Here is a 13,669-nt window from a genome sequence, read left to right as displayed (position 1 = left end):
CAGAAGATAGTCCCAGGGCTGCTACCACGATCTATAAGGCAATTTTATGCTGCAAAAATAATGTAAAAATGAACCGAAGTCCTGCATCAATGTTACCATCTTTTTACCTAAGTAAGTCAGAACTGCAGGTATTTTGGGGACATAAATTTACTGTTCAGGAGATAGCCACCGGCATAGTTGGAATGAACAGTTCTCTTACAAAGTCTTCAGAGCCATATATAGGTACCTATCAGTGCAACATTAATAGTCACACAGTGCATTTTCTTTCTAGACCTGATGAATCTTTCTTGGGTTCAAATCACTTTGCTCCTCCCTCTTCTTGCTCCTCAGATGCTGCTTTAAAGCACACTTAGTTACTCAGTCCTGAAAATGTTTGCTTCGTTTTCAGTAAAAAACATTTTTTCTAGGCTGAGTGAAACGACAATGAAACACATGCACATTGCGTGTTGTAATCCACTACCTGTTGCATTTCTCCCCTGCACCAAACATCAAAGACAGGTCCCCACCCCCAGTTTAAAAAATAAAAATTCATTCAAGGTTGCTTGTCATCCCATCAAGCACCGGCTCCGCTTCCCACGCCAGACCCCAAACTCCATCGGATTCTCTGTTTTGCCAGAGAATAAAGAGATCTTTCATGACTGGTGTTCAGAAGATCCTCACCCGGCGCCTCATATTCTCATTAATCTGACACTAAATGAGGCAGAGGAGAATCTGGATCATATCACACTTTGAGGCTTGAATAATCATGGTGTGTTTGACATTTAATACTACCTATGCTTGTTGAAAACCTTTTAATTCAGTTCAGTCGCACTTACAATTTGGGGAGAAGGCTTGAACTTCACCGTGGGGCTTCCAGGCAGGTGTGTTGTGTCAGAATCTGGCCCCGGCAAAGGCGCCGAACGCTAGCTTGCCGTGAGCTAGTTGGTAAAGATAACACAGCATCCCTTCTGCTTTCCTATTCCCTTCCAGTGCAGGTCTTTGATGTCAGCTTTATGATGCTTCTGTGTTCTCTAGAGGCTGAGAAAAGGGCCATATCACTGATTGTGGTAGATTTCGCTTTGCGGCACCCCATGCCCAAAATAGTGCACAGAAATTGCACACAGACCCAAGCGAATACTGACAGCAAAATGTCTGGGTAGAAATGCTCCTTGCAACGTATATTTATGTGCAATAGCTTGCACAAGGGTTTAATGTTCATGAAATAAATAGCAACTTTAAAGCCAATAATGAGGTACTTAGAAATAAATTATGTCATAGGGCAAATCCAGTTAAAGGGGTTGCATCCGAAGCCTCCAAGAGAGTAGCAGTGGGAGTTAAAATTTCCAATGAACTCCAGTCTCCAGTGCACCCCATTGCTCACTGAGGACAGTTCCCCACACTGGCAGAAGAATTGGCTGCGAGGAAGTTTGAGAATCATGCTCCAGCTTGTCCGTCCTCCCAGTCTGCCTTCTGTACCAGAGCATTGGTTTGATCAGTCTCGGCACACATTTCCTTTGTACATTTGATCTCATGATGGATGTTGGAGGATACTTCTCGTCCCCCGGTATGCTATCAGGTACAAAAATAAGGCAGCATGGTGACATTTTATGAGATTCCATTTTCTTGTCATGACTGTAACTCAGAAATTTCGCAGGAGTTGATATGTACTGCATTGCCTTTTTCTTTCTTCTTGTGTTACTTTAAAAGAACTTACAGCATGAAAATTGAGAATATCCTTACATTATCCAAGGCCACCATGGAAACTCTCTCTTTTTACTTCCAGCCAGCTTCGCTTAAGGAAGAACATTAACTACGGCTGGGATTGCAAATGGCTTGTGACAGTAGGCTGGACAGTTTAGAGAGTTTTTTCTTCACTGAAAGTCACTAAACTGAGCCATATTTTACCATTGGGTCATTTTACCATTAGCTTGTTGGATTTTGCTGTTTATTAACAGTGATGCCCATTTTCATGATTCAGTATACAACACTGTTACAGAAGATGTAGTATCCATGAAAAAAAACAAAGGCTCCAGAGGCTCTGTTAAATAGCTCTCCTTTAGCTCTATTATCCAACAAGACATCGAGGCAGAGTGCTCTTGGGATTTGGATGACTTGGTGGCCATCTGTTCTGCAGGGAGGAGACCATCTGCCCCCTATATAACCCCTCCATATCCACTGCAATCTAAGCACTAATACCTTTTCCAATCCCCACCTGTGACCATTGAATGGTAGCCTCAATTTTCATATTACAAATGAAGCTGCAGCATGAAATTCTTCCACTTTTTTTAGCATTAGGTTGACTGCATAACCCCGGTTTTGTTCATATTATTATGCCTTCTCACACACTGCTCTTTTCTTATTATTTGAAGATGGGAGTACTTACTATACAAAGGAAAGCTAATAAAACACTGCTTTTGTAAGTCCCTGATGACACCAGGGAATGTTGCAAACAAACTATTATTATTTTGCAGGTCAGTGTAAAACGTGTGGTATTTTGAAATCACTGTGGATAAAAGAGTGGATTTGCATAAATATTGTTCTTTTATGCACAGACCCTAAGCTGTAAATGAGATGGTGGCTTAGAGCCAGAATTGGTAAACGATAAAGGAGCCACTGCCATGTCTCCTTTCTGAGTTTCATCTTTCAGTACCTCACGGGATATTGCATGCAGGCTACACTTCTGCAGCTTACTGCCACCTGAGCAGGTTGACGTGGGAAAAGATATCCTCACAACTGAACCCCTGCACCAAACTTGAAGGAAAAATAAGCCCTGTGCAAAGTGAGATGATTTCTATTTTAGCTAACTGAACAATCATCCCATGCGGCTTCTCATTTTTCCCCCATAAGGTTTGCAAGAGTAAAAATAGGCAGTAGTCAGGGACCATTCTCATGTCTTAAACCGGTTTTTAAGATAATGCCTTTTGAGGTTATCTACCTACCATTGTAACCATCACTGTAGTAACTAGTATGTTAAAATGCTCTTAAAAGCTAGGTTTGTCTTGGCAGTGACTAGTGAAAGAGGTACAGCACTCTAAATTTCAAATAGACCAACTGAGACCCTTCAATAGTTTTAATACTGGAATGCTATCAGAAAATGTGCCCCTTATACAAAAAGACAGGGAAGAAAATACAGTCAAGTCAGACTCTCCTTTTTCTGTTGGGTTGAAAAGATGTCCTTTGGGGAAAACTGCAGGTAGTTGGCCAATTGGCAACTTGGTGTATCTACTAGATGACTGAGCAGATCACTGTACTGAGGTCCCACTGGCTCATGCCCATCAGTCACAAGAAAGCAATTTGTTTATTGCTTTTCACACTTTTGCATGCAGGCCCACAGAGGCTGAGCCAGAAGCTGATCTTTAGAAATTCTCCTTGATCACTTACCATCAACTTTCTTTGTCAATCTCTAGATGAAGGTGCTTCATTTCACCCATGCGACGACACCTACTGTGGTCCCTTTCCTGAATCAGAGCCTGAAGTAAAGGCTGTTGCTCATTTTCTCCGGAAACATCGGAAACAAATAAAAGCCTATTTGTCCTTCCACGCATATGCACAGATGCTGCTGTACCCTTACTCTTACAAATACGCAACTATTCCAAACTTCAGCTGCGTGGTAAGTACATTAAAACTTGGGAGAATATGGTTCCCTATATAATATTTTTTTGGTACATCTTGTTTTGAGAGGAGACTTTTTTCTTCAATACTTTGCACATATTTAATATTGAGAGGAGACTTGTTTCTTCAATACTTTGCACATATTTAATATCTAGCAGTATTTATTCTGGTTCCGTTTGCAATCACGTTTCTGGTTATATAACCTTCATTCAAAGTGAGTCAGCGGTAATTTGATTAAAATGGTATAGTGCCTTCCATCCATCAGTCCCTTTAAATTACTTTATAGGATAAATCCCTGGGTTTTAATTATAGTTATTATCATTTTATTTAATTAACTGTAATGGGAATTGTGTAGTAAAGTCCTTGGGCATCTAGCTGAAATTCTGTCCCTTCATGCTCAGAACTTAAACACTAGAAGCACAAAGAAGATCATCTTCTATTTTATGAACAAAATAAAATCAAAATGGTTTATATTTATCAGTTAGAGCAGAAATCTTGTAATTTCACAAAAAGTAAAGCTTCTATCCCTTTACATATCATCCTGCTCAGATGTAGTGTGTTTACCCCTTTAAGACAAGCAGCTAATTAACATCAGGTGCTTTGGAGTTTTTGTCTATTAGAAGAATAAATTAATAAGAGTACGGTTTTTGATGCAAGCCTATTGATTTACAAATATGTACATTTCATGTATTCCATGCTCATCCAAACACAAGAGAACTATTCCCTCTGCTCACAGTTTGAGGCCTGTTTTTCAGCAGCCTCCTGTACGTAAAACCCTCCCTGTGGCTTATTCTCTCAGGCAAATGCGGCTTAAGCTTCACTTTCTGTTTGCTCCTGCTCACAGACACACATTGCACCAAGCAGTAGCGAGCCGCTTTCTTTCGCCCTCAGTCCCTGGTAAAATTACATTGTCTGTATATCGCCCATTTTGACGTTGCAAGCTGCAGTGACGTTTAACTTAGTAGTTTAAGCTAGGTTACTCCAAAAGGAGTTTAACCGCACCTTAGATTTATCCTGTGCAGAATAAATGACGATGTTAGTCCCTGGAGCTTCACTGAAGTTTCACTCAGCTGCCCTCTCAGGATGCTGAGCAGCCAGCACGCCACAAACTGAACTCTCTTTGTGGGTTTATTTCTGTTAAGACACTTAATTTCAGCAGCTACTAAAAATTCTCCTGTCTGATGTCATTCTTGAGAAACAGAGCAAATTAGAAGTTAACTAAGCAGCCAGAGGAGCTAAAAATATGAGACATGTGGGGACCGGCCACCCAACTTTTCGTTGACTGTGAATAAATCCATGAGCCTTCTTTTTATTCTACCCTTTATTCACATCCCTCTTTTGGGATGTGGCAAAAGGAAAGAGGAGCTCCCCAAGTGAATTACTGACTGTTACTTACCAAAAAACATAGACTGGGAATTCAAAACCAGGGGATCTCATTCCTTTGAAGACCAGCAGGTGCAAGCACATTTTTTTTTAAGAACAGACAAGACAGCAGAAGTTGAAGACATAGTCTTAGGAAGAAAGAGCATCAGCTCTGCAAGAAGAGGACTGCTGGGTATCTTGATGAAAATACATAATACTCTCGATTAGTAACATAAGGCAATAGCGGGAAATTCTTTGTAAGGAAAAGGAGTTTTCACACATACCAGTAAATCTTCAGTGTATACTGTTCTTGTTGCTGAAGGGCTATTTCCATTCTAAGACAGGGCGTAACTGCCCCTTAGCACACACACTCTACCTTTCCGTCCAAAGGAGCCCAGGTTTTGATGAGTAGTAGGTGTTCGCCAGGTTTGCGAGGCCTTGGAGCAGGCTTCTCCTCAGACGGAGTGGAGCACAGACCTAAAGGGACAAAGAAAGACACTGTTTTAGACAACAGCCCTGGACAAATGGAAGCCAAATGCCAGTTCTGAATGTTTTGCCAGTATTTGGACTCTATACTTCTTTTTATTGCAGTGGGTCAAAAAGAACAGGGAGGTCAGAATAAGAAACTGAAGTAATTTCCTGTTATTTAGAAAGCTTGTTATGAGGATCATAGTGAAAATAAATGGAATACTGTTGCTTATTTATTTGTTTTTAATATTTGCCTACAGCCAAAGGCTCCATCCCCTGGTGGCTCTGAAATGAATGGTCTTTAATATTTGAAGTGTCTGAAATGGTGTCTTAGGCTGAGGTTTCAGATTCTCCAGGTCTCTTGGAGAATTACAGTGAGCTGGCACGCAGCAGATCTCTCTTTCCTGCTGCTGATGGAACCAGCTTTGTTGGTATACACGGACTGTGTACAGTGGACAACTGTAGGGCTCCACGTGCATAGCAGATAAATAACATTTGGTGTTATTAAGGGGGGCACAATTAATCCTGAGCAGAAGAAAGGGTGTTTCTGTTTGGGTCGTATCGTTCTAGTGAGCTGTCAGTTACCATTTCGATTAAAGTGTTCAATTATTCAGAGTTGCTTTGAAACTGGAGAGCTGTGTACTGATCACAACGTGCATATTCTGTTCTAATTTAGGCACATGTCTCTTATTAACGCTCTCCTGAAATCTGTTCTTTTAAGATACTTAAAATGAAAGTGCACTTTTAGATTGAAAAAAACAGCAGAAACATTCATCCACCTCAACAGTTTTAAATTTCACCTACTTTTTATCCCTTTTCTTCCTGTACAAATGCCTTAGTGTTTGCAGTGAACTTAAATGGCACAACTGAGTTTGTGTATGTCTTTGCAAAAATCTGGTAATTTTATGTGAAGCTTTCTCCTTGAGGATGTTCAAAGACTGGTTTCCTGGATTTATTCAGGATCCGACCTGCCACGATGTGATGCATTTGAGAACTGTCCCCTTCTTTGGGCATATAACTCCAACAGTGAAAGCAGGCAGCACCCCCCCAAGGCAAAGAGCATTGAGCTCACAGTGCCCAGGGACGCCTGCCTACGTGGTGGACATGGACTTGGGTCACTCCTGGGCTGGCCTTTGGGCAGTTGCTGCCTCTGCACAGAACCCAGTACTGTTGTGCTGGTTTTAAACGGGCCTTGCCAAACTATTTCTTCAGAAAGATTTCAACAGGGCTTTCTTATGTTGACTCATTGCTGTACAATGAGTAACTCATGCATGGGGAGTCTTCTCCTATGTGGCTATGCACCTTTCCATGGTGCATTTACCAGGACATTGCTGTCCACCTATCTCAGCCCCCTTAGGTGAGCCCACTCCCTTGGCATCAGGCCTGTTGCCAGGCTATCCCAGCTCCACACCATGGCCCCAGGATGGTAAGTGCTGGGTATAGCTTGCCAAATTTCTGTTGAGCAACTGACCCTGGCACCTGGGGCTCCAGTGCAGGCACCAGACAACAGCCCCGGGCTGCAGCTGGAGCTCCCCACTCCCCAGAGCCCTGAGAGGTCCCACTGCCACCACTGTGGCCTCACACTGCCACCTCACTGCCCTCACAGAGTCCGACACCTCTGACCCCTTTATGGGTCTTGTGTGTCATGACTCAACAGAAGTTGAGGCATCTGTAAGGGAAGGGGGAGACCCAAGCAACAGCACTTCCCTCTTTCTCAGACCTCCTCCCACCTCATCTTTGGTGTTAGGGTGAGTCATAAGCTGTCCCTCTGCATCAGCTGGTGACCACTTCCTGCCCTGGCAGAAGTTCCCGGCAGCACTGACTTCAGTGGTCCCTGCCTCCATGCACTCTCTCATGGAGGTGGCAAGAGGAAGAGAAGGGGCAAGCTGAAAATGTCAGAGTCTCCGGCCAAGAAACAAATAAACAAACAAACAAATCTAATTGTGCCTAAAGGATTTTTATAATTGAGTAAAAAAGTGCTCTTCCATTTGCTAAGAGCAGTTCTCAGTGTAAAACAGACTCTCCTAAGCCCTACTTGCTGGCCAGTAAGTGAAAATGAACTTTTCTTTTTTTCTGGAGTGACATTTTAAAGCAGTTTTCTCTGGCTTCTCTACTTGGGCAGACAAAGACCCACAGCAGGAATGCCTGCATGGGTCAGACTGGGGATTAAGCCAGAATCCCGATTCCTGCCAATGGCAAACAAGTGGAAGGTTAAGGAAAGTGTATAAACAGAAAGGCAAGTATAAAGTGAGCCTTCCCCAGTGCATTCATCAAGTGCCTGATGAATAACAAGGTAAGGACCAAGTTCATGAAGACTTGCATAAACTGAAACCTACAGCTCTTCAGTTCACAGGAATAAAACAATTAAAAAAACAACCATTGCAGCTTTTGAACCCAGTGGTTCAAAGTCCAGCAGTTTCTAAGTCCAGTGGTGGTCATTTCTTGCTCTCTGTAGGGAGATGGCTTTGCGTTTTCCTATATATTCCCAGCCTCCACTGTACCTTCTCCGGGATCTTTCTTTGGTATCATAATATTCTTTTTTCTTTTGAATATGTGCATCCTTTGTCTGTGTTTGGATGCGCTTTCCACATGTAAGCCTCAGAATTTGCCATGGGCCAGGCCCATGTCTCAGGCACCCAGTCTCACAGGAACCTCCTACACAGACTGCATCCATATGGATGTTGAAATGTAGGTGCGGATTTTCCCCATACAGTACTGAAATCACATTTCCGCAATAGTGGGAAGAGTTCTCCAAGCCTACATCATCTGGCCCAAGAGAAAGTTAGACCATCAGTGAACACTGATCTGTCCATCATCAGAGATTCAGGACTGGAATTTGCATCCTTCCTTCTTCCCACCCCGCTCACTGAACCACTGTGGAGTGCCGCCAAGAGACGAGGTTTAGTGGACTGGGAAATGCATCCACAGTTACTGCCAGAAAATTCCTGCATGGCTTTTAAACTGCGTAAAAAGGAGATTATTTCATCTCATGGTCTCACATGTTGCCTAACTTTGTTGTGTCACTAAATTGGTATATATACCTATAATTACAAAATACTTAATGGCTCATCATTCGCAGTGCAGTGAGCTGCTCTATGCCATGAAAATACCAAATCAAGTTTTCCAAAGAATTAGGGAATTGCCGTCAATAAAAGTAAATAATAATTTATCCTTTAAAATAATTTTAGATTAGCTGCCATGGACTCAAGGAACACAGCATTGTGCCGGAAGTCAACGATGCATAGCTCAGGTTCCAATCCCATTACAGTATTTAATTCAAAGTCTAATTTATGTATTTGTTTTTCTCCCCCCCACAGGAATTAGCAGCCTATAATGCTGTTAATGCTCTTCATTCAGCCTATGGTATAAGATACAGATATGGTCCTGCATCTAGCACTTTGTGTAAGTTTTCCTCTGGCACAGGTTTGTGACTTTGACCTACCTATAGTAAGAAGGAGATTACCCGTATTAAAACAAAGAAAGCAAACACTGTTTAAAGTGAACTTTGTTTCAGTTGTGGATGGTGAGGAAGGCGGAAGATGAAATTTTGTAACTGATTCAGTCAGTTGATTGCAGTAAGATTAACTCGATGCAATAAAAGAGATTAAACTGCAATGCATTTGAGGGGCGAAATCCAGCAAATAGCATATAAATACAGATATTTTTAAAACAAAAGATAAAGCAAGATCTTAAAAAGCATGTCATTATCAGATACTGTAAATGCAATACTAAGTTATAGAATATTTGTGAAGAACTAATTCAAAGTAGGTTTTGTTTTTCACCATTACTTTGCCTCTCCTTCTGTGCAATTGTGATAGATAAAACTATTCATAGAGCTCATTCTAAAATTTAGGATGATCTCTTTAAAAGCTAGATTTCAAGTGCTTCTGTGTCTAGATGATGATAAATGATAGCAATGGTATCTTTATTTGGACATCTTCTATTTTTCAGAAAGCAATTTCAAAAGCATTTTTCCCTATAACAAAGTATCTTTAAAAGATGCCTTTTAAATATGTAATGACATCTGTCAGGCAAGCTCTCCACATAGACAAGTAAGAGAAGAAGAAGTTCAATAGGTTTCAATGCAACACTTTTTTTTTTTTATTACTGAAACTATGAGGCCTGAATGCTCTCGGTAATGCTAACAGACATTGAAAAAGTGAGAAGCTTAAGTAAATAGCAAGATTTTTCACAAGTAACCACCTGCATCTCCTCTGCTGTTCCTGTGTTTTGGCTAGAGCTCTACTTTATTGTGGGCCTCCATCCCCACAGCACAGTCGTCATCTCGTGCTCATTACAGCGCAGTCAGTCGCTATGTCAAAGGAAGAGCAGTGTGAATTAATGCCAGAATCGCACAGAAGACAGCAGGCCACATGAGAGATGGATCTTTATATAAACATAAGTGTCTTGGGTAATCAACATATGGAGATAACGAAAGCATGAGAAGCACATTTCCTCGGGAAGGTTTGTTAATATTAGACACCACCTATGCAAATGCTCTTCATGCTGCAAAGAAATGGTGAGAAAACAAGGCAGAAATGAAAAGAATTTTAAAAGCACTTTGAAAAGGAGAATGTAGATTACTTTGTCAACTTTCTCCCTTCTCCCTGCAAAAGTTAAACCTAGGAGCGTGCAGAGCTCCAGTCCAGCTGGGAGATCTTTGTGGAAGCAAAGCTTTAGACTACACTCTCCTGGGGACAGGAACAGTTTGAGGCTTTACTTTAAATGTTCTCTCTTATTAAAGTTTTGCTTTACACAAAAAAAAGTTATTTATTAATTTTTTCCCTGCGAAAATCAAGGATCTAATCCCGTATTGTGCTGAGCACCTTTCACCAGGTGCTGGGCCCCCATGCCCTCCTCTGAAGGGTGTTCGGGATCAGGGCAAGCAACAGCTGGGGCTGCAAGTATATATACTGAGTCCTGGAGACAAAATGCCACAAGAACCCTCCGGTGCTTTCAACATGACCTGCATTTAACATATTTTAAAATTTTCTCTGACTTCCCTCTTTCAGATGTGAGTTCTGGTAGCTCTATGGACTGGGCCTACAAAAATGGCATCCCCTACGCGTTTGCATTTGAACTGCGTGACACCGGCCATTTTGGATTTTTACTTCCCGAGACGCTGATCAAGCCAACCTGCACAGAGACCATGCTCGCAGTTAAAAATATAACTCTTCATCTGCTGAAGAAATGTCATTGAGAGCTATTTCTAGGAGCTGGAAGTGAGTGCATTACTCCCAGTGCTGATGCCTTTCAGTGCGTTCAGTTGCCATTCTAAGCTTGGCCACTTCAAAATTACAGAAGCTAATGGGAAATATGGTGTTGTTTCTACCAGATCCACTTGGCGGGAAATCAAAAAAATAATTTAATATCTGCTCTACAAAAGCCCATACAGTTGATATACTAACGTAGTTACCAGTTTGGAGTAAAATAGTCTGTTCTTTTTTGCAATAAAGCTTTGATTCTGCAACTCCAGTGGGGCAGGTCCAGGTCCACATACAGGTGCCTGAAATAAAACTCTACTTCCAGACAGTCCCTGGCCTTAGTCCTTTCCATAACAGGAAGAATTCCCTTAGTGGGGTCTCTTGAACCAATGGATAAAGCTTACATTCACGTATATGTACTCTGTGACCCAACACAGGCCCGTGTCTAATGTCAGTAAACGGCATATATTGCAGCTGGCCGCACTGCAAGTGGCAACGTGGCTTTGTTCTGCATGTATACGGACATATGTATATGCACTTTTGTGATTTTTTTTTCATGTAATGCAAGAATTTGACCCAAGGTTTGGGGGGACGGACTCAAAATCAACATATTGCCTTTGAGAAATGTAACTTTCCTAGACCTGTGTAAGAACGATAATGAAATATTATTGAGATATACAATACTCTGCTTTATGGAGAGACCATAGCTGACAAAGCAACTTGCCATGACTTGGAACTTGGACGCAGGCAGTCGACTGGTGCATCGGGGTTCTGCTGTAGTCAGTGTCTGCCCATTTCCACCAGCTGAAGATCTGGCCTTAAACTGTAATTAACTGATGTTAACTGATGTTTTATTTATCGGTATTCTTGCAGTGAGTTCTGTAGCTCTATGGCTGTGTGGCTGTTCTTCTTGGAAGTCGTATTTTTTGCATGTTTTAAAGGAATTAATAATAGATTCTTAAGTGGGCCGGAGGTGAAAGCAGCAGCTTTACAGCTGAAATACAGTGAATAAGCACCATGTTTGAAAGAATAATAATGAAAGCACAGAGAATATAACAACTTGTTGAGGGTTTTTTGGTACTTTTAAAATAGTATTTTTTTGATCTTATTATATCTGCAAAAGCATATATTTTACTTTATTAATTTTGAGTTTTATCTTATGCTATAACATGTTAAATAAAACATATTTGTTAATAAAATCATCAAAGGCTCTTGAAGTATTCTTCATATTTCATTTAATCTTTAAAGCTTTAGTTCAAGGATGTGACAATTTCACCGATCTATAAAACATACTGACACCAAGGATGCAATATTTTAAAAAACCCACATCCTCTTTAAATAAGTACTCAAACTTAGCAAATGGGCAACCTTTACGAGGTATTAGGAAACCCTGTATTTAGTTAAGAATACCATTGTTTTCAGGACTGCAAAAGGCAATCAGTGAGCAAAGATGACAGAATTGCATTCTATTTGTTTAATATTTTGTTATTAAAAAGTATTTATTTTAAACAAGCTTTCTGAAAGCTTATTCAGATTTGATTAGTTCAGATTTGTTCGAGTAATGCAAGTTTCTGTTCTGGTTTAATAAAAATCTGGGGGACAGAAGCTCTCAAAATATCTATTCACTAGTCATTTACAATTGCTTATGACCATAACTGTTGAAGACAGCAATAACTGTCTTTTGCTATGCACAGATTCTTGACCAACACTCTTGACAGTGGTGTAAATTAAATATTAGCACCAATAGTTGTGAGTTATTCTGGATTTAGGTGACAAGATTGAACTAATACAAGGATGTAAGAGACAGAAGTGAAGGACAGAAAGCATGAGAGATGCCTAATCAGCATGAGGCAAATATACCTCTGGATTGCTACAGTACAAGCTTTTCCAAGTACGGGCCAGGAAAAAACAGATTCAGATGTGATGGTTTGACTCCTGCTTGTAGTCCAACAGTTCGTTATATGAAACATTTCAGCTTTATTTTCATACCATCACATCTCCCCTGGTACTGAAAAGTAATTGAACTCTTGGAGCAAGAAAGGAAAAAAAGAGACCAAACCTCTCTTTTAGTTACCGAAAGGACCTAACGTTGTAGATCTCATTGACCTTCTTGGACAGGAATAATTGCAAGTATTCTTACATTTATCTAAGAAGCTCTGACATTTAGAAGTACTTGATATCAAAACCAGTCCACGAATACAGCTACATCCTGGCATCTGGATGGACTCAGCCTGAATACTATGTATTATGTGCAACTGAAAACTCTGACCTCAGTTTTGAAGACCTGTGCAGGGTAATTCATTGCCCCATAGCTGAACACAAGTGTAGACAGCCTCTGAGCCCTTTAATTTCAGGGTCACTAAAGCCGATCAGAAAGACAGTCACTAGAAAAGAACAAACCCTATTTCCTGAATTAAGAATTTGTAAGACAATTTATCAGCAAGAGTGATTCTAAATAGAGTAGTGTACCCTAAGGAAAGAACTACTGGAAATCAGCTGTTTGGATATGGAACCGCAGCCTTTGTGACTTACAAATGTTACTTCTCTGAACAGCTCTTTTTTATCTCCGTAATTGCTTATTTCTCTTCCCTTTGTTCTTCTCTTCAGCTATCTTTACTGCCTACAGGACAAGAGAATCAATAACGTGTTTTGAGAAAAGTGAATTTATTTTATGATCGTAAGTATAATTTATCATTCGACACAATAAAAAGAACATGAACAGCAAAACACTGGTTATTAACCCAGCAGTCAAAATCACATATATAATGATTATGTGAAATCCAGGAGTTACACCTCCCTTGATTATTGACAGAATAATTATAACTGCTTTTGTAACTTGGAAAAAGTGCTCAGACAAGGTTTTGTGAACATCTACCCTTCTTTTTGATAGCTTTTAATTTTTATAAACAAAACCCTGGGATTAATTCATGTGAAGGAAACAGGCCTATATATCTGCAATTCACCCTTCCCAACAACAAAATAATTATCCCAAATGAGAACTTATAAAGATTCCAAATGACTTTGAATCTTCATTAATAAATTGA

General features: G+C 40.5%; 1 protein-coding gene across 3 annotated transcripts in view; it reads left to right on the top strand.

The window, feature by feature from the left end:
- CPA6 (carboxypeptidase A6) overlaps positions 1–11,840 on the top strand; it is a 359,247-nt gene extending 347,407 nt beyond the window's left edge. For all 3 annotated transcript variants that reach the window (XM_074577233.1, XM_074577232.1, XM_074577234.1), the window contains 3 exons: positions 3,387–3,589; positions 8,739–8,823; positions 10,434–11,840. In XM_074577233.1, the coding sequence (XP_074433334.1) occupies positions 3,387–3,589; positions 8,739–8,823; positions 10,434–10,621 (476 nt within the window). In that variant the 3' untranslated portion in view covers positions 10,622–11,840. The remainder of the gene's footprint in view (positions 1–3,386; positions 3,590–8,738; positions 8,824–10,433) is intronic.
- Positions 11,841–13,669: the final 1,829 nt, after the last annotated feature.

Source organism: Larus michahellis, chromosome 2 (genome assembly GCF_964199755.1).
Source record: "Larus michahellis chromosome 2, bLarMic1.1, whole genome shotgun sequence".
NCBI lineage: Eukaryota > Metazoa > Chordata > Aves > Charadriiformes > Laridae > Larus > Larus michahellis.
Note: the sequence above shows the minus strand (reverse complement) of the source record. Positions and strands in the feature narration are given on the sequence as shown.